General features: G+C 40.4%; 1 protein-coding gene across 1 annotated transcript; it reads left to right on the top strand.

Moving 5' to 3' along the window:
- Positions 1-3246: 3246 nt before the first annotated feature.
- On the top strand, positions 3247-21434 carry LOC145770985 (uncharacterized). The gene is made up of 2 exons (XM_082582728.1): positions 3247-3360; positions 17820-21434. The coding sequence occupies exon 2, from the start codon at positions 17855-17857 to the stop codon at positions 20603-20605; it is 2751 nt and encodes a 916-aa protein (XP_082438854.1). The 5' UTR covers positions 3247-3360; positions 17820-17854; the 3' UTR covers positions 20606-21434.
- Positions 21435-21706: the final 272 nt, after the last annotated feature.

Raw genomic sequence — 21706 nt, 5'->3', positions numbered from 1 at the left:
CCACGTCATAATTTTGATATAAACTGGCAAAACGGGGTTTGTAATGGAAAAGCGTCACGTGGGGGAGGGGGGGGTTGACAAAAACGTTACGTTGGCGTCACATGGGGGAGGGGGGTCAAAACTTCGGAAAAACAGCGTTACGTAATATTTGAACGCTCCCTTAATATGTTTTTTTTCATATTTTTATTATTAAAACTTTAACAAACTTTATCATATATCGAACACCTTCAATACACACCAAATTGTATCATTTGTAAGCTACTAATATTTAGTGCGATAAGCAGTGACGTTCGGTGGCTTAAACCGTTGGGAAAGCAACTTGGAAATATGCTGCAGCAAGGTAGTATAGGCACGAAAGGCGTAACCATCGGGCGAAGCCCGCAGAGGCAACACTTCCAGCGGGGGTCTGGGGGGCCTCCCCCAGAAATTTTTGAAAAACTCTTCCAAATTGGTGCGCTCTGAGAGCATTTCCAAAACAAATCAAAAATAAAAATCTGTCAAATTGTGCTTCGCCTATGTCGTGATCATACATCCATTTAATGTTTAGAAGTCATGAACAATCTTAATTTTAAGTTTAACGTTGCAGGACCAAAATCCTGTGTTAGACATGGAATAATAGTTGTCTAAATGTTTAATTCGTCATGAATGTTCATTCTCAGATATTCAGTTAAGCCTACACTACAAAAACTAACACTTAGGCCTAAACATTACAACCGCAAGCAATTTGTACAAAAAGCTGGATAAGTTTGCCTCCTGCGTATAGAAGCTTAACAAACTAAATATTGCATCCGCACCTGAACGTTTATTGGCGAAGTAACGTTATATCAACGCTGTGAAAAGGGCAAAGGCATGACTATGAAAGCTAGTACAGTAGGCTAAACCGCTAAAGTACATGGCGAGGAGACATCAAAAAACAGCAACAAGCTTTTTGGCATTATGATGCTGTGCGTGTACCGTGACGAGATACCATTCTGACGAGTTAGTCTAGTCGCTCTAGCGAATGTACGCATTGACGTCACTGAGAAAGCACAACTAACCTACCATAACCATAACACATCTGATTGGCTAAGCAGCTGGTGACGTTTTGCAAAACGGGTGAGGATTGGTTAAAACGAAGGCGTTTTTTGACATTTTTGAATCTGGGAAAGCAACTTTGATAGTTGCTTATCTGGAGCCTCAGTGATTGTTTCTGACAGAAGCGTTTGCGTCAATTGGCATTTATAGGCAAGACATGCGGTTTGGTGAGGACTTAGACTACTCACAAGCGTTACGAGTAATTCTAGTCACGAATACAGTAATTTTCAAGTTAAAATAAACGTGATAAAAATAATAAGTTAAACCTAGAATTCAGTCATTATATTTTGCATAGTTTTTGCTAAGGTAAGCACTGCTTTCCTTGCTTTCCCTCACCGATCGTCACTGGTGATAAGTGATAACCTTTGTTTTTGATGACATTTTGAATAAGGTGGGGCATAGAGTCTGAGAGGTTTTTGCACACATTTTCGTCAATATCCATGCACCAAACCTCTCCATTCTACCGCTGAGTAGGCTACTGCGCACCAGTGTGGTGCCGCAGCTCTCACACCCGCCACATTGACACCGCCATCAATGACGCACTACGCACTGTGACTGGATGCCTGCGTCCCACTCCAACGGACTGCCTTCCCATCCTTGCAGGCATCCAACCTGCTGAGCTTCGCTGTAAAGGAGCCATGATTTCCTTTGCTCGTCGCGCACTGGACCCCGACCACCTCCTCCACAATACACTCCAGCGCCTACCTGGAGGACAGCAGCGACTGAAATCAAGACGCCCATTTGTGCCCGCCGCACGACAGCTTCTGAACAACGTTGAAGCACCCTCCGTCTGTCATGGTTTGGGGGTGCTTTTCCAGTCAGGGCCGAGGGGGCCTCTATTTCTTACCTAAAGGTCAAACGATGAACGCCATACACTACATCAGTGTCCTAGATGCCCATCTTCTGACTTTTATGAACATTCGAGATAAACAAACACACATTCACGGATGTACGACTTTCCAACAAAACTCTACACCATGTCATAAAGCTAAGGCGGCTATGAAGTGGTTTCAGACCAAAGGTGTAAATGTGCTGAAATGGCCAGGAAATTCTTTTGACCTGAATCATGGCTGGAGTCCAAGCTGGAGGCGAAGCTTGCTTCTACACTGTTTGCAGTAAAGAGTTCTCTCAGATTCGATAAGATAATAAAGAGAAAAAAATTGCTCCTCCGCGATCTCGTAGTATTTCTCGCATGTATCGTCACAACGATTGATTCAGAAAATATTTTACAAAAATAGCCAACTAACTAGAAGGGGGCGTTTTTCTTATTTTGGTTATGAAATAGCAATGTAGTGTTGATTTTTTTTTATTTTGAACAATTTATTTATTTATTACTGTTTGTGTAACTTTTAGAAGCATAATTTGTACAAACGTATATTAAAGTAGCCATTTGTTCGAGTTATTTGATATGTTATGGAAACCAACTTGTCAGTTTCTTCGGAAACTTGATTATTCTCTGCTTGCTTCATGGAATTTTGTGTTTTGGCCTACGTTATCATCAATGTGTTTTTTTTTGTGCGTATGCTGTTGTTGAAGCGCGGGAACGTTTCAATTATTATTTTTTCTCTTGTAAGCTTATTAAATGGCAAAATTGTAATTTCCGTAGGGTGGCAATTGACTAGTAGACCGTATGGTCGTCTCGTTGTCTCCCTGTCGGTATGGGAACTTGTGTAACTTTTGTACTGTGTATATTGCATATTTCAAACATGTACCTATGTTCCTGTTACTGACAAATAAAACATTGATTGATTGGTTATTAACAACCACGCCACATGTTAAATCGGTCTTTGTGAAGATAATGATTGAGAAAACAGGAATCTTCGCTGCAAGCAAGAAGATGCGAATTTTTGACAGCAGCAAAGTATAGTCTACTAATACAAGTTATTAATGTTGGTAATGTTATAAGCTAATGTTGTAGCTGGTGAATAGTCACTAACTGTTGTACGCACATTAGATTTCTCACAATCATTAAGTTGCTAGATAGGTGTAGTTTTTTTCTTTATAGCTGAACCTTGAACAGTCAAAACATCAAAGAGGACTTCCCTACTATAGTTACGGTAGTACGGTACAGCCAGGTTCTCAGCAATCAAGATTTGATCAAAATTTTAATAAACAAATTACAGAGTAGAAGTTACTTATAATGCATGTTTGTTTTTGACAGAGAATTTTACCAAGAGAGTAGGCTATCTTTGCGCAGAGCTAGGTCAAAGCAAGAGATTAAAACTTTAGTTTTTTTTACATGTTACTGATCAGGAATAGGTTAATAGCCTATAAGGAACCTAAAAGGTAAGCCTATGCTTGAATAAAATCATATAATTAACTACTCGCATGTTATATTTAGGTAACTTAATAGGAAGTGGCTGCATTTACGGCGCCGTAAATACAGCCGTTCCATGCCATTTTTAATCTTTACGTCGCTTTTACTGCGCATGCGTGCTGTTGCTGATAAAAGGTTCATATATAACTAAATTTAACTGTTTCTATCAAGTGATTCAGTGGCGCGTGCGATTTTCGTCTGGTTCGTACTCCCAAGGATATGAGTTCGATACCTCCAAGGTGTCTTTTTTTTAAAACTAAATTCTCACCCGATAGTGACTCAATCGTTAGGCTGCGCATTTTTGTGGCCGTTTAGTTTGTTTTTGATTCTGACCATCACAACGAAAAAACAGTATATGACAAACATAGCAGAGATCTAGAAAAAGGTAGAAGTGACAAAACGCGGACGTTATAGCGTGCATGATAAGACCAGATAGCCGAGTGGTGAGAACGTCTGCGCGGCGTTCGAAAGGACGCGGCTGTGTCTCTGTAAAGACACTTAATGGCAAGCCAAAATAAGGGGAAAAGCTGACTTGAAGACTATAGGCTATGTTGTTGAGGACGATTCCTATCATGTCATGTTTGCCCCTTTTTGTTTACAATTTATTCTTACTTGAACCTGTGTGACAATGTAGCACAACGAAGTTGCTGATCTCTTGTGCTTTCTTTTCATGTGGTGTTCGGTCGCAAGGTGGACGGTAAGAAAACTTTAGTTTAAATTGCTTCCTATTGGTTAGTTACTGTTAAAATTATGCTGTTTATCACTTGTTAATTACTTTCTGGTCAAATTACAAATTTCATGCTGACTGTAGTTTTTACTTGTGGTGAGAGTCAGGCTAGACTGGTAGGTTAGCGATAAAAACCAGCCATCCACCGAGCGGGATGCTATAATGGATTTAAACTAAAGACCTCTTATTTTGTGTTGTGTTAAATTGGATTATTCCTAGTAAGTGATTTGTGGTGTCTTGTGTAACCACTAGTGTTTATGCATTGTAAATTTCAATGCTAATTGTGTCGTCATAGTGCTGTTTGCACTTGGTCTTTAGTGAATTTGTTTCTTTGTGTAATCAGTTGAAAAGCTAGTCATTTTGACTTGCTTAGTGTTGATTAACTCTTGTGCTGTGTTGAGAAATTGTGTTGTGCTGTTAAACTTGTGTTGAAGTTGTGAGACATTGTTTAATGTTAAGGATAAAGTAAGTGTTGAACTTGTGTTTGCTGGTGGTGTAGCCTCATTAAGTGAATTTGGTTGAATGCACCAAAGTCAGCATAATTATTATCTTAGATCTCGTGTTACTAGTTGTAAGAACATGTCTGAGCAATCTGATACAAGTAACAGTGTGGCTGTAGGAAGTGACAATGGGGCCGTACTCGGTGTGAGTTCTGTGGCCAGCCTAGAGTGGTTCAAAAAAACACAATTCTCTCGGCATCTTCCTCCACAAGGCTTAAAATGTGCCATCTTCCCATAGAAGTGCCCTTGCAAAAAATTAGACTGATTGGAAGTCGTTTAGAGGTCAATCAGATTTTCACTTTTTTACCACATTCTGCCTATGTCAAACCCTATCGCACACAGGCCGATATTGTGTGCAAGACTTACAGAGAGGGAATGCCCCCTATTGTTTTGAAAACCACAGCAGAGAATGAGCTAGACTTCTATATGTTGCATAATTAAACTTCGTGTGTATGTAAACAGATTTATTAACTTAACACCCAACAAAGCAAAAATCTTATTTTCATACTAAACTATCGGCAATTCGGCATCTACCATTTTTATTGAAAAACACTCGAAACCAGCAGTAGTCTCATCAGTCATCACTTCAATTATTTTGATAGGTTAAATAAGTTTAAACATAATACAATTTTCCTTTTATCACAAAGAGACATCCATATCACGATAAATGAATTAAAATACAATGTTAGCATCAAGGACTGTGGTGTTAAATCAGATATGACATTCGGCCACTGTTTTCGTCACAGTCTCATTTCAGGCTTTGTTGAGATTAAGGGTTGCTTTGGTTGGCACCGGAAACCTTTTCCTGTAGATGCTTACTAACTGCAGTAGGTACTGGTACTGTTTCTGAGTCTCATGAAAATGATTGAAGTGATGACTGATGAGACTAATGCCGGTTTCGAGTGTTTTTCAATAATAATGGTAGATGCCGAATTGCCGATAGTTTACGGAATGGCCCGTTTCGGCGAGTCCGATTCGACGAGTCCGATTCGACTAGTCCGATTCGGCGAGTTCCCTATTCGGCGAGAGCCTTTTTCGGCGAGTGCCCTATTCGGCGAGTTTTTGAAATTTTTAAAAGGAAATTATCGGGTACCCTAGCCTCATAGGCGCCGACTTTTCATAAAACCTTAGGGCGAGAAAGGTGATGACGTCATAACCGTAACGCTATTTTACTCAATTAAAATAGTCTTTGATTAAGCTTAGTGTCTTGTTTATATTGACAAATAGGTCGCAAACCGAGTTTATTAGAACCGCTGCTTGAAAGGATTAGTTTTACGTATAGTCGTAAAAATGTTGATATTGTTAGCTCATAATTGGAACTGTTGGAAAACAAGCCGATTCATTTCCTTTTCGTGCGAGTGAACAACAACGATCAAGACAGTGAAGTTATCGAAATAAAACGCAAAAAATCATGATCTCAAGCAGAGTGGAAACCCGCTATCAGTTTTATTAACTTCGTTTCGCTAATTACTTACTTTCAAAGTGTTAACAACGGCGAAGTGTTTTCTCTTCTGTTTTTTATCAAAAGTCTTTGTAGTCTTTTATTGAATACAGTAGGGCAGTAGGATATATATTCGAGTAAAGGTCTAGATGTTCGCAAGTGATTTTCACCTCAAAAAGGCAAGTTCAACTAACACAGGACATGCTGTTGTCTCCAGCTCGGCAGTTTTCAAAATGAACGCACTAAAAATCATTGTCGACGTAGATTACGGATTGTGAAATCGCGTCGGCCTAAGTAAAAGTTTTGAATACGTTTATTTGCAGTGATTCAAACTTAATTTTCAAATTCAATGATTTTTTGTCAATTCTAAACTTTATGCACTTGTTGAGCTATATGCAAAGCTCACGAAACAAAACAGAAAGAGCTGTTTTAAGAAATCATTTTTTAATTTTTGCGTGTAGGATATAATCGTTCTTATTATTACGTAACATTCCATGATCGTTAAAGTCGATGTCAAACCTTAGCGGCCGCATAAAACAATGTCAGGTTGGCTAGGTGATAATAGCGGTAAGAGACGTCGTTAATGCAGGCAATATCTGCGACCAAGACCATTAAACACCTTTTCTTTTTATCGGTTTTCGATTTAATTCTCACACATTGCGAAGAAAACAATGCGTTCTGTTGAATCATAATTGTCTCACAGCGGAAAGACCTCGTTGAAAATAGCGCGTCTAATTTAGCTGGTTTACTGAATATTGCCGTGAATAGTTACGTGACTATTCCAGCAGCGTAAGTTACTCTACCATCTGCTTTTAATTTCCATACCGTGTGAGAAAGCCATGCGATCAGCTGCTGTTTTGCGGGCAAGAGCAACGCAGGCTTTTCTTGCTTTCGGCATTCTTTAAGTCCGTTTAAATTATCTAAATCTCTTTCGCGAAGTGTTTTAACTTTAAAACACCACTTGTAATCACCATTTTTGTTGCCCCTCAACCATAAATTTACGGGGGGCGCCGGCCCCCCCTGAAGTCGGCGCGTATGCCTAGCCTAATTACAACTGCCGTTTTTACATAGTTTTAACGTCGCTAAACGTTGAAATCGTGCAGAAAGGAATAAAAATAAAATGTTTGAACTATTAAATTAAAATTCGTCATGTCAGTTCAGTTGTTTTTATTTTTGACCATCATATCAAAAACAATACACGTCGACATAGCAAAGGTGTAGAAAAAGGTAGAAGCGACAAAACGCGAACGTTAAAACGTGCTTGTGACCGAAGTATCATAATTATTGAGTTGAAAGAAATTTGGCACGGTCGCAACACCTTCAGAAAAATTTAAGATATGAAGGGAAAATAAAACAAAGAAAATGTTACAAAAAAAATCATGCTTATGTGTATAAGTTAGTACTTTTGAATAGTTAAAATGATTAGTTTGGATCAACAAATGAGAACCCATTGTAGTAACAGAATGAAAAGGCTAACCAAATGTGTGGCCTATCGTTTTAACGTCGCTAAACGTTGAAATCCTGTAGAAAAGAGAACTTTGCTGACTAGGATACGTTGAAACTGAAAAACATTCACAGAAGCCCTACGATACGTTGCATTTTTAAGATAATGTATTCAGACGTTGAATCAATGTACAAATAAAATGTTATGCTAAATGGGTTCTTGGAACAATTCGAAGGGCTTCTGTGAATGTTTCTCAGCTTCAACGTATCCTAGTCAGCAAAGTTCTCTTTTCTACACGATTTCAACAGTTAGCGACGTTAAAACGATGTAAAAACGGAAATTTTTGCTGGTTGGGATAACTGGGCTACGGTACCCGATAATTTCTTTTAAATCCAAGCTGTAGGCCACACATTTGTTGATCCAAACTAATCATTTTAACTATTCAAAAGTGCTAACTTACAGACATAAACATGATTTATTTATTTATTTTTTTGTAACATTTTCTTTGTTTTATTTTCCCTTCATATCTTAAATTTTTCTGAAGGTGTTGCGACCGTGCCAAATTTCTTTCCATAGGCGCCGACTTTTCAAAAAACCTTGGGGGGCGAGAAAGGTGATAACGTCATAACCATAGCGCTATTTACTCGGTTAAAATAGTCTTTGATTAAGCTTAGTGTCGTGTTTATATTAACAAATAGGTCGCAAACCGAATTTATTAGAACCGCTGCTTGAAAGGATTAGTTTTACGCACGCAGTACGCCTAGTCATAAAAATTTTGATATTGTTAGCTCATAATTGGAACTGTTGGAAAACAAGCCGATTCATGTCCTTTTCGTGCGAGTGAACAACAACGATCAAGACAGTGAAGTTATCGAAATAAAACGCAAAAAATCATGATCTCAAGCAGAGTGAAAACCCGGTATCAGTTTTATTAACCTCGTTTCGCTAATTACTTACTTTCAAAGCGTTGACAACGGCGAAGTGTTTTCTCTTCTGTTTTTTATCGAAAGTCTTTATAGTCTTTTATTGAATACAGTAGGCTATACTCGAGTAAAGATCGAGATGTTCGCAAGTGATTTTCACCTCAAAAAGACAAGTTCAACTAACACGGGACAAGCTGTTGTCTCCAGCTCAGCAATTTTCAAAATGAACGCACTAAAAATCATTGTCGACGTAGATTACGGATTGTGAAATCGCGTCGGCTTAAGTGAAAGTTTTGAATACGTTTATTTGCAGTGATTCAAACTTAATTTTCAAATTCAATGATTTCTTGTCAATTCTAAACTTTGTGCACTTGTTGAGCAATATGCAAAGCTCACGAGACAAAACAGAAAGAGATCATTTTTTTATTTTTGCGTGTAGGATATAATCGTTCTTATTATTACGTAACATTCCATGATCGTTAAAGTCGATGTCAAACCTTAGCGGCCGCATAAAACAATGATGTCAGGTTAGCTAGGTGATAATAGCAGTAAGAGACGTCGTTAATGCAGGCAATATCTGCGACCAAGACCATTAAACACCTTTTCTTTTATCGGTTTTCGATTTAATTCTCACACATTGCAAAAACAATGCGTTCTGTTGAATCATAATTGATCTCACAGAGGGAAGATCTCGTTGAAAATAGCGCGTCAAGCCGTCTAATTTAGCTGGTTTACTTAATATTGCAGTGAATAGTTACGTGACTATTCCAGCAGTACTCTACCATCTACTTTGAAATTTCCATACCGTATGAGATAGCCATGCGAGCTGCTGTTTTGCGGGCAAGAGCAACGTAGGCTTTTCTTGCTTTCCGCATTTTTTAAGTCCGTTTAAATTATCTAAATCTCCTTCGCGAAGTGTTTTATCTTTGAAACACCACTTGTCATCACCATTTTTGTTGCCCCTCAACCATAAATTTACGGGGGGCGCCGGCCCCCCCTGAAGTCGGCGCGTATGTTTCTTTCAACTCAATAACTTACTCCGGTCACAAGCACGTTTTAACGTTCGCGTTTTGTCGCTTCTACCTTTTTTACACCTTTGCTATGTTGACGTGTATTGTTTTTCATATGATGGTCAGAAATAAAAACAACTGAACTGACATGACGAATTTTAATTTAATAGTTCAAACATTTTATTTTTATTCCTTTCTGCACAATTTCAACGTTTAGCGACGTTAAAACTATGTAAAAACGGCAATTATAATTAGGCTACGGTACCCGATAATTTCCTTTCAAAAATTTCAAAAACTCGCCGAATAGGGCACTCGCCGAAAAAGGCTCTCGCCGAATAGGGAACTCGCCGAATCGGACTAGTCGAATCGGACTCGCCGAATCGGACTCGCCGAATAGTAGCAGACCCGATAGTTTAGTATGGAAATAAGATTTTTGCTTTGTTGGGTGTTAAGTTAATAAATCTGTTTACATACACACTAAGTTTAATTCTGCATCATATAGAAGTCTAGCTCATTCTCTGCTGTGGTTTTCAAGATGATAGTGGGCATTTCCCCCTCTGTAATTCTTGTACACAATATCGGCCTGTGTGCGATAGGGTTTGACATAGGCAGAATGTGGTAAAAAAGTGAAAATCTGATTGACCTTTAAACGACTTCCAATCAGTCTAATTTTTTGCAAGGGCACTTCTATGGGGAAATGGCACATTTTAAGCCTTGTGGAGGAAGATTCTGAGAAAATTGTATTTTTTTGAACCACTCTAGGCCAGCCATTCAATTATTAGTGAGCCAAGTGGTTCTGAAGTGACAACTGTGGCGAATAAACAAGTGTCTTCATCCAAGGAATTGTCCTTGCTGATGAAAGGATTTCTAAGCGTTGAGAGAAAATTATGCGAGTTCAAACATGAGATGTGGACTGCCATTGGTCAACCAGATGCCGATGAGTTGGTCAATGAGCTAATCGAAAGATGTGAGTTGGCAATGACAGATGCCAAGTTCTTGTATGAGAAAATCAATGCTGGTACTAGTTTTTCTGATTCGGCCAAATCTAGAGCCCAGAGATACTGGAATAGCTTGAATGTGACTTTAAGTCAAGTGAAGGAGTTAAGTGATTCTAGAATTTCAAATAACATGAGAGATGAGAATCAGTCCCATGTTCAAGTTGTCACTAGTCCTCAACTGGTCGTAAATAATCATGAGGAGCCTAGGGAAACAGTGCATTTGCCAGATCCTAGTGCTAGTACTTCATACAGTATTCCACCAGTGCAATCCCCAGTGAGAGTTGAGAGTGAGCAAATCCCCATATTCCCAGGTGTCGCTGCCCCATACATGCGGCCTCCACATCTTGGTGTTGCTCCTCCAGTGACATTAGATAAGTTTAGTGGTAATGTGATGGACTACTTAGAGTTTAAACGTAAATTTACAAAATTTGTAGAGAATGTTTACCAGGATGATGATGTACGCATGTCATACCTGCAATCTCTGTGTGTTGGAGAGGCAGATAGGGCAATTCGTGGCCTTGGTGGTCATGTGAATAGAAGTATGGCTTACCAGACAGCGTGGAATCGCTTAGACCAAAGGTTTGGCAGTCATGACCTTTTGATGGCACAGGTGCGTAATGAGATGCTTAACGGACCTGTCATCAAGGCATATGATTCGTCAGCACTGAATAGTCTAAGAGACAAAATGTTTGAGTGCGAACAGAGTTATCTCAGTCTTGGTTGTTTAGATAGTTTAGACAGTCATGAGGTAATCCATAAATTGTTCAGTCGCTTGCCTGAACAACTTCAAAGGGATTTTGTTCCCTTGTACAGAAAGGGACAAGGTAGTTTTCGTCAGTTAAGAGAGTTGGTAGATAGTGCTGCTGCGGACGCTGAGTGTGCTCTTGGAAAGAAGCTGTATCAGCTGGACCTCAAACCAGCTGGAAGAGCAAAAACTTCCAGAGACCAGCATTCCAGTAGTCATTTTAATAAACGTGTAACAGTAAGTGCTGTGAAAGAAGTCCACTCAGGTTTACCGAGGGCAGAAGGAAAATGCTACATATGTGATGGTGGACATAAACTGTTAAGCTGTGCTGTTTTTTGACAGAAGTCGGTAAATGAAAGGAATGATATTGTCAAAAGTCTCAAGTTGTGTTTCAACTGTTTGTTACCAGGTCATCGTGTGGGCTGGGTTTTTTTTTTCGCTGAGACTTTTCGGTCATTTGTCCGAATTGACTTGAAAAAATTCTGTCAATTTTATTTATTTCGGTCATTTTTAGTCATTTTTGGTCATATATAGTGAATTGACTATATATTTTTTCGGACAGTTTGACCGAATTGACTATATTTTTTTCGGACATTTTGCTAAAAAATCGGTCAATGACCGATAAATGAGCGAAAAAAAAAACCCAGCGTGTGGGTGATTGTTATTCCAAACAGAGATGTCAAGAGTGTGGCAAGCGACACCATAGCTTACTGCACTTTCAGAGACATCAAAGAGAGGTGAGGAGTGTTGGTGAGAGTAGCCCTGAAACTAATGACAATGTGTTAGTGGCGTGTAACTCTTGTCCAAGTTCTGTTGATGGACTGGGCAGGAAATTGCATAAGGTGGTTCCTGTAAGAGTGTGGCTGCATGATCCAGCAAAGGCTGTGCATACTTGGGCCTATATGGATGAGGGGTCGGAAGCAACTTTGTGCACCCGTGCACTTGCTGAGAAGCTTTGCGCTCCTTTGTCCAAGGCCAAGGTGAAAATATGCACGGCTAATGCTGTGTCAGAAGCTTCGTGGCAGATGAATAACCTGCATATAAGAGGAGTTGACGAGTCAGAGGTGTTTCAAGCGAACAGAGTGTTGGTGCAGGATTCCATCGTGAATGTAAGGTCTAGTATCCCCACCAATGAAGTTGCGAAAATGTTTCCACACTTAGAAGATTTGTCATTCCCTAAGATGGAGGTAAATGAAGTTGAATTGTTGCTTGGTCAGGACGTGCAAAACGCATTTCGTGTTACTGAACTGCGTTATGGTGATACTGACCAGCCATTCGGCTTTCATACGGCCCTAGGTTGGGCTTTGTGGGGAGTTGACCAAGTATGTGTTAGTTTTATCAGTGAGTTAAGCCTGCCAGATGAGTCTTGCCAGCAAGTCTTGCAGATAATGGACCAAGATTTCAAGGACCTTGACCTTAGGGATGGGCAAAATAGAATAATTAGCTATTCTAGAATATTCTAGAATACTGAAACCGAATATAGAATACAGATATCTATTCTAGAATAATTAACAGTTTTTACCATCGACACATTTTAATGATTTTTATGACTATACAAAAACAATGAACATCACAAAAATTGCTTATCACAGTGTAACAAATTTAGGCTTTCTAAATTTTCACCTGTCAAACGAGATCTCAACTTGGTGGCAGTTAAACCTGCACTTGAAAAACATCTCTCTGAAGAAGCAGATGTAGCAGGTACACAAAAATAATTTGAAACTAACTGATATAAACAAGAAAATTGTTTTTTGTTTGCTTTCCTCCAAACAAGGGCGTTTTCAAGTGATGTACCGTAGTGGATGCTTTCAACAACGTGAGATAGGCATATCTATTTCTGAGGTGGGGAAACCAAATTTGCAGATTCATCTTCACTACTGCATGTAGCATCTTCAATCCCACAGCCCAACAAGTCGTCCATGTCACTGTACTGACATACCGGTAGTAAAAGCTAAGTCAAAGCCAACTACCCGTACGTACTTCTGCGTGGGAGGGTCGCTAATCCTCACACCCTGTGGTCAACGTTGCCCTACATAGGAGAGTGGGAGCTTCTGATGTTGGGTTGCTCAGCGAAGGCAAGTCGACCCTTGTGTTTTACCAGAAACAACCTAGGTTCGTGGTACCGAAATAGAGCAAAATCTCGAAAGCGGATTAAGCTGTTTCGTGCCACATAACACCCCACCACCAGTGTCTGATGAGGGCTGCTGGGTTTGCCCGAGATACGCAAAGGTAGAGTGCCCTGCGTTGTTCTAAGCCAGAGGTGACGAACCTGCGGGCCGCATGCGGCCCGTCAAAGAGTTTTGTGAGGCCCGCAAAACGATTTGACAATCGCTTTTCCTTTGTTATTTTCTTGCCCTAAACGCTAACTTTCAAGGTTTAAAGTTAGAAAATAGGAAAGCTCCAAGGCAAAGTTGTTAAAACGCTATACACATCTTGTAGTTTGGTCGATTCCAATCTATGACGTCATAGAATTTTGACAAGCGCTAAGTTGTGTAGCCCGCGACCACAAAAACGTTCGTTACCCCTGTACTAAGCGGTAGGGGTCCTCGGTACGGGAGAGGGTCGCTAGTCCTCACGACGTTGCCTTACATGCGAGAGTTGGAGCTCACGATGTTGGGTTGCTCAGAGAAGGCAAGTCGAGCCTTCTATTCTGCCAGAAACAACTTAGGTTTGTGGTACCGAAATAGAGAAAAATCCTAAAAGTGGATTAAGCTGTTTCATGCCACACTTCCGCAAGACTGTGAGGACTACAAAGCGCTTGACAAGAAAGATCTCTTGTGAACAATGAAACTCGTGCGTTTTTCCTACGCCGCATCACACTAAATCGATAAACAATTCTACTTTCGCTGCAGCGAATTCGTTGCGACCAAACGGACTAGTACGAAGTAGATCGTTAAAGCGGTTTCAATTATCCGATTTCATACGCATTTTGAAACCGGTTAGGCTCTGCAACCGGTTATTCTATATTCGGTATTCTATTTTGCCCATCCCTACTTGACCTTCCCCAGAATGCTTGTCTTTCACGAGAAGACAAACGTGCGGTCAAGATTATGGAAGAGTCTGTGAAGAAAGTGGGAGATCACTACCAGGTAGCGTTACCATGGAGAAAGGACAGGGTAGATCTCAAAAATAACAGAAAGTTGGCAGAGAAACGTTTAGCTGGTTTAAAAAGAAAGTTAGAGGCTGATCCAGAAGTGTGTCAAAATTATTGTGAAAAAATGAACGAAATGATAGAAAATGAGTATTGTGAACTTGTTCCATTGACTGATTCGCCTCCAGAAGGAAAAATCTCGTATGTCCCACACCACTGCACATCATTGTTAACAAAGTTTCGTGTAGTTTTTGATTGCAGTGCAAAGTGGAATGGTTCTTCTCTTAATGATGTCAAGCGGAATGGCCCGTTTCGGCGAGTCCGATTCGGCGAGTCCGATTCGACTAGTCCGATTCGGCGAGTTCCCTATTCGGCGAGAGCCTTTTTCGGCGAGTGCCCTATTCGGCGAGTTTTTGAAATTTTTAAAAGGAAATTATCGGGTACCGTAGCCTAATTGCAATTGCCGTTTTTACATCGTTTTAACGTCGCTAAACGTTGAAATCGTGCAGAAAGGAATAAAAAGAAAATGTTTGAACTATTAAATTAAAATTCGTCATGTCAGTTCAGTTATTTTTATTTTTGACCATCATATCAAAAACAATACACGTCAACATAGCAAAGGTAGAAGAGACAATTCACGTCAACATAGCAAAGGTGTAGAAAAAGGTAGAAGCGACAAAACGCGAACGTTAAAACGTGCTTGTGACCGAAGTAAGTTATTGAGTTGAAAGAAATTTGGCAAGGTTGCATCACCTTCAGAAAAATTTAAGATATGAAGGAAAAATAAAACAAAGAAAATGTTACAAAAAAAATAATGTTTATGTCTATAAGTTAGTACTTTTGAATAGTTAAAATCATAGGCGCCTAACTATTTTTTTGGCCGTGGGGGCGAAAGCGTGTTTCATCAGCAGCAACGTAAATTCAGCGAAATGTCACGCAGATGGATGACGTAATTATGTCGTCACACTAGGATTGCTTTTATTGCCACACTCGGAGTTATCGCTACGTTCGACCTACCGTTAAAAGCTCGACCAAAACACATGCTATGCATCTGCGTTGGCTAGCGGTTGATGGACTGCGACTCTTTAAGCTAAGCGCAACATAAAGTTTAGCAACGAACTAGATTTCTTAGCATGAAACAAGAGACGAAAAGGTTTACTATAAGGTATACTGTAAATGGAATGAAAATACTAACTTGATCATATGCTTGAAAATAAACCTGTTGAAAGCAAAATCATTCATGTTTACATCAATTCAACAGCACGTCACCTTTAATAAATTTAAAAGTTGCTGACATCCGTAAACAGCCCTTGAGAATTAGTTACAAAGAGACGTTTGATTAAGTTTTCGACTTGACATTGCTCCCTTTTCACTACAATATCGCAACTTAGGGCTGACCAGCTTTCAAGTTTCAATTCGCTGTAATACGCCCGTTTTCGTGTTGCAGATGAAACAAAAGATGCGCATATTCCCCACCTTTGATCGGGTTTTTATGGCAACGGACGTGTGTGCGCCATGCAGTTTGCGCGAGTCCGTTGTTGTGTTGATTATGCCGCTTGTGCGACTGTGGGCAGTGCGGTTTGTACCAGCCCTTGTTACGTTAGTTAAGGGTAACCTTGGGCCGAGACTTCAAGTTCATTTTCACAGCAACCGATTCACTGCCGCGACAATTCTCTGCAGAGGTTTCGACTTTCGAAAGCGACAGCGAGGCTGTTTGCAAGCGCATTCCATTAAGTTAAACGCACGCTGCGTCAACGTAGCAAATTATGTTGTTTTTGGGTGCATTCAACATCTGATGACATTGAATCGACGCAAAATGGTAGATTTTTGCTATGTCACAGGCAGCAAAATCAGTCATTTTTACATTGATTCAACGTCTGCAGACGTTAAATCAACGTAAAAATGACAGATTTTTTTGTCTGGGGTGGGATTGTAGCATCGCTACTCGTTCTAGTGATTATTTACTGCGAAGCTGTTGCGGTTTGCATTTAAAAATGTTTTCCTGCTGCCGATCGCTAGTTCATCTATTGTTTTATGTATCAATGCCGCATAAAAAGTTGCTCCCACGCGGAAATATGCGTGGGGGCCTGGCCCCCACGGCTTAGGCGCCTATGGTTAAAATGATTAGTTTGGATCAACAAATGTGTGACCTACACTCCTACAGCTTAGATTGAAAGGAAATTATCGGGTAGGCTACCGTAGCCTAGTTATCCCGACCAGCCAAAATTTGTTCCAAGAACCCAGTTAGCCTAACAGTTCATTTTTACATTGTAGTAACAGAATGAAAAGGCTAACCAAATGTGTGGCCTATCGTTTTAACGTCGCTAAACGTTGAAATCGTGTAGAAAAGGGTGCTTTTGCTGACTAGGATACGTTGAAACTGAGAAACATTCACAGAAGTCCTACGATACGTTGCATTTTTAAGATAATGTATTCAGACGTTGAATCAATGTACAAATGAAATGTTATGCTAAATGGGTTCTTGGAACAAATCGTAGGGCTTCTGTGAATGTTTCTCAGTTTCAAAGTATCCTAGTCAGCAAAAGCTCCCTTTTCTACACGATTTCAACGTTTAGCGACGTTAACACGATAGGCCACACATTTGTTTAGCCTTTTCATTCTGTTACTACAATGTAAAAACGAACTGTGTTCTTGGAACAATTTTTTGCTGGTCGGGATAACTAGGCTACGGTACCCGATAATTTCCTTTCAATCCAAGCTGTAGGCCACACATTTGTTGGTCCAAACTAATCATTTTAACTATTCAAAAGTACTAACTTATAGACATAAACATGATCTTTTTTTCTTTTTTTTGTAACATTTTCTTTGTTTTATTTTTCCTTCATATCTTAAATTTTTCTGAAAGTGTTGCGACCGTGCCAAATTTCTTTCAACTCAATAACTGACTTCGGTCACAAGCACGTTTTAACGTTCGCGTTTTGTCGCTTCTACTTGTTTCTACACCTTTGCTATGTTGACGTGTATTGTTTTTGATATCATGATCAGAAAGAAAAACAACTGAACTGACATGACGAATTCAAGCACGTTTTAAGGTTCGTGTTTTGTCGCTTCTATCTTTGCTATGTTGACGTGTATTGTTTTTCATATGATGGTCAGAAATAAAAACAACTGAACTGACATGACGAATTTTAATTTAATAGTTCAAACATTTTCTTTTTATTCCTTTCTGCACGATTTCAACGTTTAGCGACGTTAAAACGATGTAAAAACGGCAATTAGGCTATATCATAATTAGGCTACGGTACCCGATAATTTCCTTTCAAAAATTTCAAAAACTCGCCGAATGGGCACTCGCCGAAAAGGGCTCTCGCCGAATAGGGAACTCGCCGAATCGGACTAGTCGAATCGGACTCGCCGAATAGTAGCAGACCCTTCTTCAAGGCCCAGATTTAACTAATAGTCTTGTAGGTGTTTTGATGCGTTTCAGGCAGGAACCCATTGCTGTTGTGGCAGATGTCAAAGGCATGTTCTTCCAGGTTTTGGTAGATGAAAAGGACCGTGATGCCTTGAGGTTTCTTTGGTTCCCAGGCCATGATCTGACTCAACCTCCAGCTGAATATCGGATGAGGGTGCATCTGTTCGGAGCGACTTCATCGCCATCAGTTGCTGCATTCGCCCTACGAAGGACAGCTGAGGAGAACTTTACAAACTCTGGTCAAGACACAGTTAAGACTGTTTTTAACAATTTTTATGTAGACGATATGTGTAAATCTTGTACAACTGTGCAAGAGGCAGTGAGACTAGTGAAAGAACTGCAAGAGCTTTTGAGTAGTGGTGGTTTTAAATTAACAAAATTTCTTTCCAATAACAAGCAGGTTTTAAGCTCAATTCCATCCAAGGACCATGCTTCAGGCGTTTTCGATTTGGAGCAACGTGAACTTCCAACCCAGAAGGCTTTGGGCGTCTACTGGGATGCTGAAAGCGATAGTTTAAAGGTGAAGGTAAATATAAAAGAAAAACCGTGTACTCGACGAGGGCTCCTATCAATGATTTCACAGACATACGATCCTCTAGGGTTTCTCCAACCATTCATGTTGCCTGCTAGGAAATTGTTGCAAGAGGCCTGCCACTTGAAATTGGCGTGGGATGAACCTTTACCGGTCGTGGGGGGTGGGAAAGATAGTTGGGAAGAATGGGTGCAGGCACTCCCTAGTTTAGAGGCGGTGTCTCTTGCAAGGAGCTTCAAGCTCCAAGATCGTGTGGTTGACTACATTGAGTTGCACATTTTCACTGATGCTTCCACCACTCGGTATGGTGCATGTGCTTATTTACGTATAGTATATGTGGATAATTTCATTGATTGTGTTTTTGTGATGGGGAAGTCCAGGATAGCTCCCTTAAAACCCGTTAGTGTTCCCCGATTGGAGCTTACTGCTGCTGTTCTTGGTGCTAAACTTGGTAAAATGATTTGTAGTGAATTAGAGTATTCTTTGAGTAGTGTTGTGTTTTGGACTGACGCCACCGTAGTTTTAAGGTATTTGCATAATTCTACCAGTCGCTTTCAAACGTTTGTAGCTAACAGACTGGAATTATTACATACTCTTACGTCAGTGCAGCAATGGCGTTACGTGCCCACCGACCAAAATCCCGCTGATATAGCGTCGCGCGGTATGGCGCCCTCTAAGGTGTCCAATGCAGACATGTGGTTTTGTGGTCCCGAATTTCTACGCGCGCGCGAAAACGAATGGCCAGGACAGCCAGATTTTGTGAACAATATCGAACAATGTGATGCTGAATTGAAGGTTTGTTCCACTCAACTGTCTGATCCATCAAGTGACTCGATCCATCGATTACTGCGGTACTATTCAGACTTCAGTCGTCTTCGACGCACGTGTGCCTGGTTATTACGTTTTAAGAAGTTTCTGATGTGGAAAGCTAAATCAGCTCATGATGCTCCCAAGTGTGGTCTGTTGAGCATGGAAGAATTAACAGAAGCTACGTCCGTGATCATCAAAGCTGTTCAAGTTGAAGCCTTTTCCGACGTGATGCAGACGCTTTACAATCACCCAAGTTTTGATGTCCCGTTTATCCCAGTAGAAGAAGCTCAAATAAAGAAATGTGCCAATTTGAGAACTGTTCAGTCGCTCAATCCGTATCTTGTCGATGGGGTGCTTCGCGTTGGCGGCCGTTTACAAAGATCTCCACTGACAGATGAAGAAAAACATCCCATTTTGCTCCCAAGTGATCATCCAGTTACAGCTTTCCTAATTTTGACGTGTCATCAACGAGAAGGACATATGGGAACCCCTCATGTGTTGTCTTCGCTAAACAAAACCTACTGGATTCTGAAGGGAAGGTCCACCGTGAAGAGAGTGCTACGTTCGTGTCTCAATTGCAAGTTTTGGGCGGCGAAAGCAGGTCAGCAACAAATGGGTAATCTGTCTGCTCACAGAGTGACGCCGAGCCCCCCCTTCAGCGCTTGTGGGACCGATTTAATGGGTCCATTGCATGTGAAGATCGGAAGAAGCTATGTGAATCGATATGTTTGTATTTTTAACTGTTTAGCCAGCAGAGCTGTTCACCTCGAAATAGTTCAATCATTGGACATGACTGCGTTCATACAAGCCTTTCGACGATTTTGCAACAGAAGAACAACCAAGGTTCGTGATGTTTACAGTGATAATGGTGGCAATTTCGTTGCAGCTAATCGCGAATTGAACCAATGTATCAAGCTTTGGAAAAGCAAGAATTTTCAAGACGCCATGTTGCAAGAAGGCATCAACTGGCATTTCGGGCCTCCTCTGGCTTCACATCAAAACGGTTTTACTGAAGCCTTTTTCCGTATTGTCAGGAAAATCTTTCGTTCGGTTGTCGGAGAAGCTACACTGGAAGAATTCGACTTACTAACCTTGGCAACAGAGGTTGAAAGAATTTTAAACAACAGACCAATTACCAAGCTTGCCGCGACCCCAGATGATTTAGCAGCCTTGACCCCCAGTATGATCCTTACTGGATCGTTATGCGAAGGAGTTGCCCCAGGTGTGTTCATGAAGGCTGATGCGTACCGCAGATCGTGGAAAAAGACACAATACTTAGCAGATGTATTTTGGGATCGATGGTTACAGGACTATTTACCGCTGCTGCAGCCACGCCAGAAATGGTTTGGCACGTCTCGTAATTTGCGCCCTGGTGATCATGTTTTAGTTGTGAACGAATCGGTCAAGCGTGGTTGTTGGCCGAAGGGTGTGGTCGAGGCCGTAATGCCTGACAGTAACAATTTGGTTCGAAGAGTGAGAGTTCGAATGGCTCACTCAACCCTCGTAAGAGATATTCGTAAACTTTGTTTGTTAGAGGGTTTCGCTGACGAACAGTAAGTTTCTCATTTCGTGTGCATGTTTGTTTAGTTTACTGGTGTATTTTGAATTGTTTTTTTTTTGTTGTTTAGAAGCAACAACGACGTTTAAGCATAATGTAGAGGCGTACTTGAGTTTAAGCCTTTCATTGATACGTTTAGCTACATCAAGTTTTATGTAATTTCAAAGTTAGTCGTTGGATAGTCTGTAGTCGTACTCGATGTCGTGATCGCATTTGATTTCGACTTTCGTGCTCATGCACGGTCTGCTATTTGTGTTGTCTTCGCTTGCCTGTCGCCTACTGTACTGTTTGGCAGTTGCTCGTGTGCCAGTGTCAATTTATCTCTCGTGTGGCATCGTCCTTAGTTAAAAAACGTTCGTTAGCAACTTACGTTTTTGTGGGGAGAATGTTGAGGACGATTCCTATCATGTCATGTTTGCCCCTTTTTGTTTACAATTTATTCTTACTTGAACCTGTGTGACAATGTAGCACAACGAAGTTGCTGATCTCTTGTGCTTTCTTTTCATGTGGTGTTCGGTCGCAAGGTGGACGGTAAGAAAACTTTAGTTTAAATTGCTTCCTATTGGTTAGTTACTGTTAAAATTATGCTGTTTATCACTTGTTAATTACTTTCTGGTCAAATTACAAATTTCATGCTGACTGTAGTTTTTACTTGTGGTGAGAGTCAGGCTAGACTGGTAGGTTAGCGATAAAAACCAGCCATCCACCGAGCGGGATGCTACATATGTCACTTCGCTGCTTCCTGTCGTCTGTTGTATCGCATCTGTGATCGCAGTGTAGGCCTACTGTATGTTATCGCAATGGGCGCAAATAAAAACACGATTATTATTATAACTGTCTTTTTGTGTTTTGGTTTTAATATGGACAACCTTGTCTGATACAAATAAATAATAATAAAGCAGGACAATCAGTTTAAAATATGGCGTCGTCGTAATTATAAATTTAGAAGAGAAAAAAAGGCTACCGGTAGCGAGTTTTTTTTTTTTTAATTCTAGACCGTGCCATTTATTTAGAATTCTTACCGTGCCATATTTTAAACTGAAATTTCGTTGTGATGTTCAGAACTACCTGCCCCGATAGCTCAATTGGTTAGCGCGTCA

This window comes from Aplidium turbinatum, chromosome 1 (assembly GCF_918807975.1).
Source record: "Aplidium turbinatum chromosome 1, kaAplTurb1.1, whole genome shotgun sequence".
NCBI lineage: Eukaryota > Metazoa > Chordata > Ascidiacea > Aplousobranchia > Polyclinidae > Aplidium > Aplidium turbinatum.
This window is presented reverse-complemented; position numbering and strand designations above follow the sequence as displayed.

What these genes read in the sequence shown, in the direction of transcription:
- LOC145770985 (XM_082582728.1), top strand. Translation starts at nt 17,855, where the DNA reads ATGAGGGTGCATCTGTTCGGAGCGACTTCATCGCCATCAGTTGCTGCA.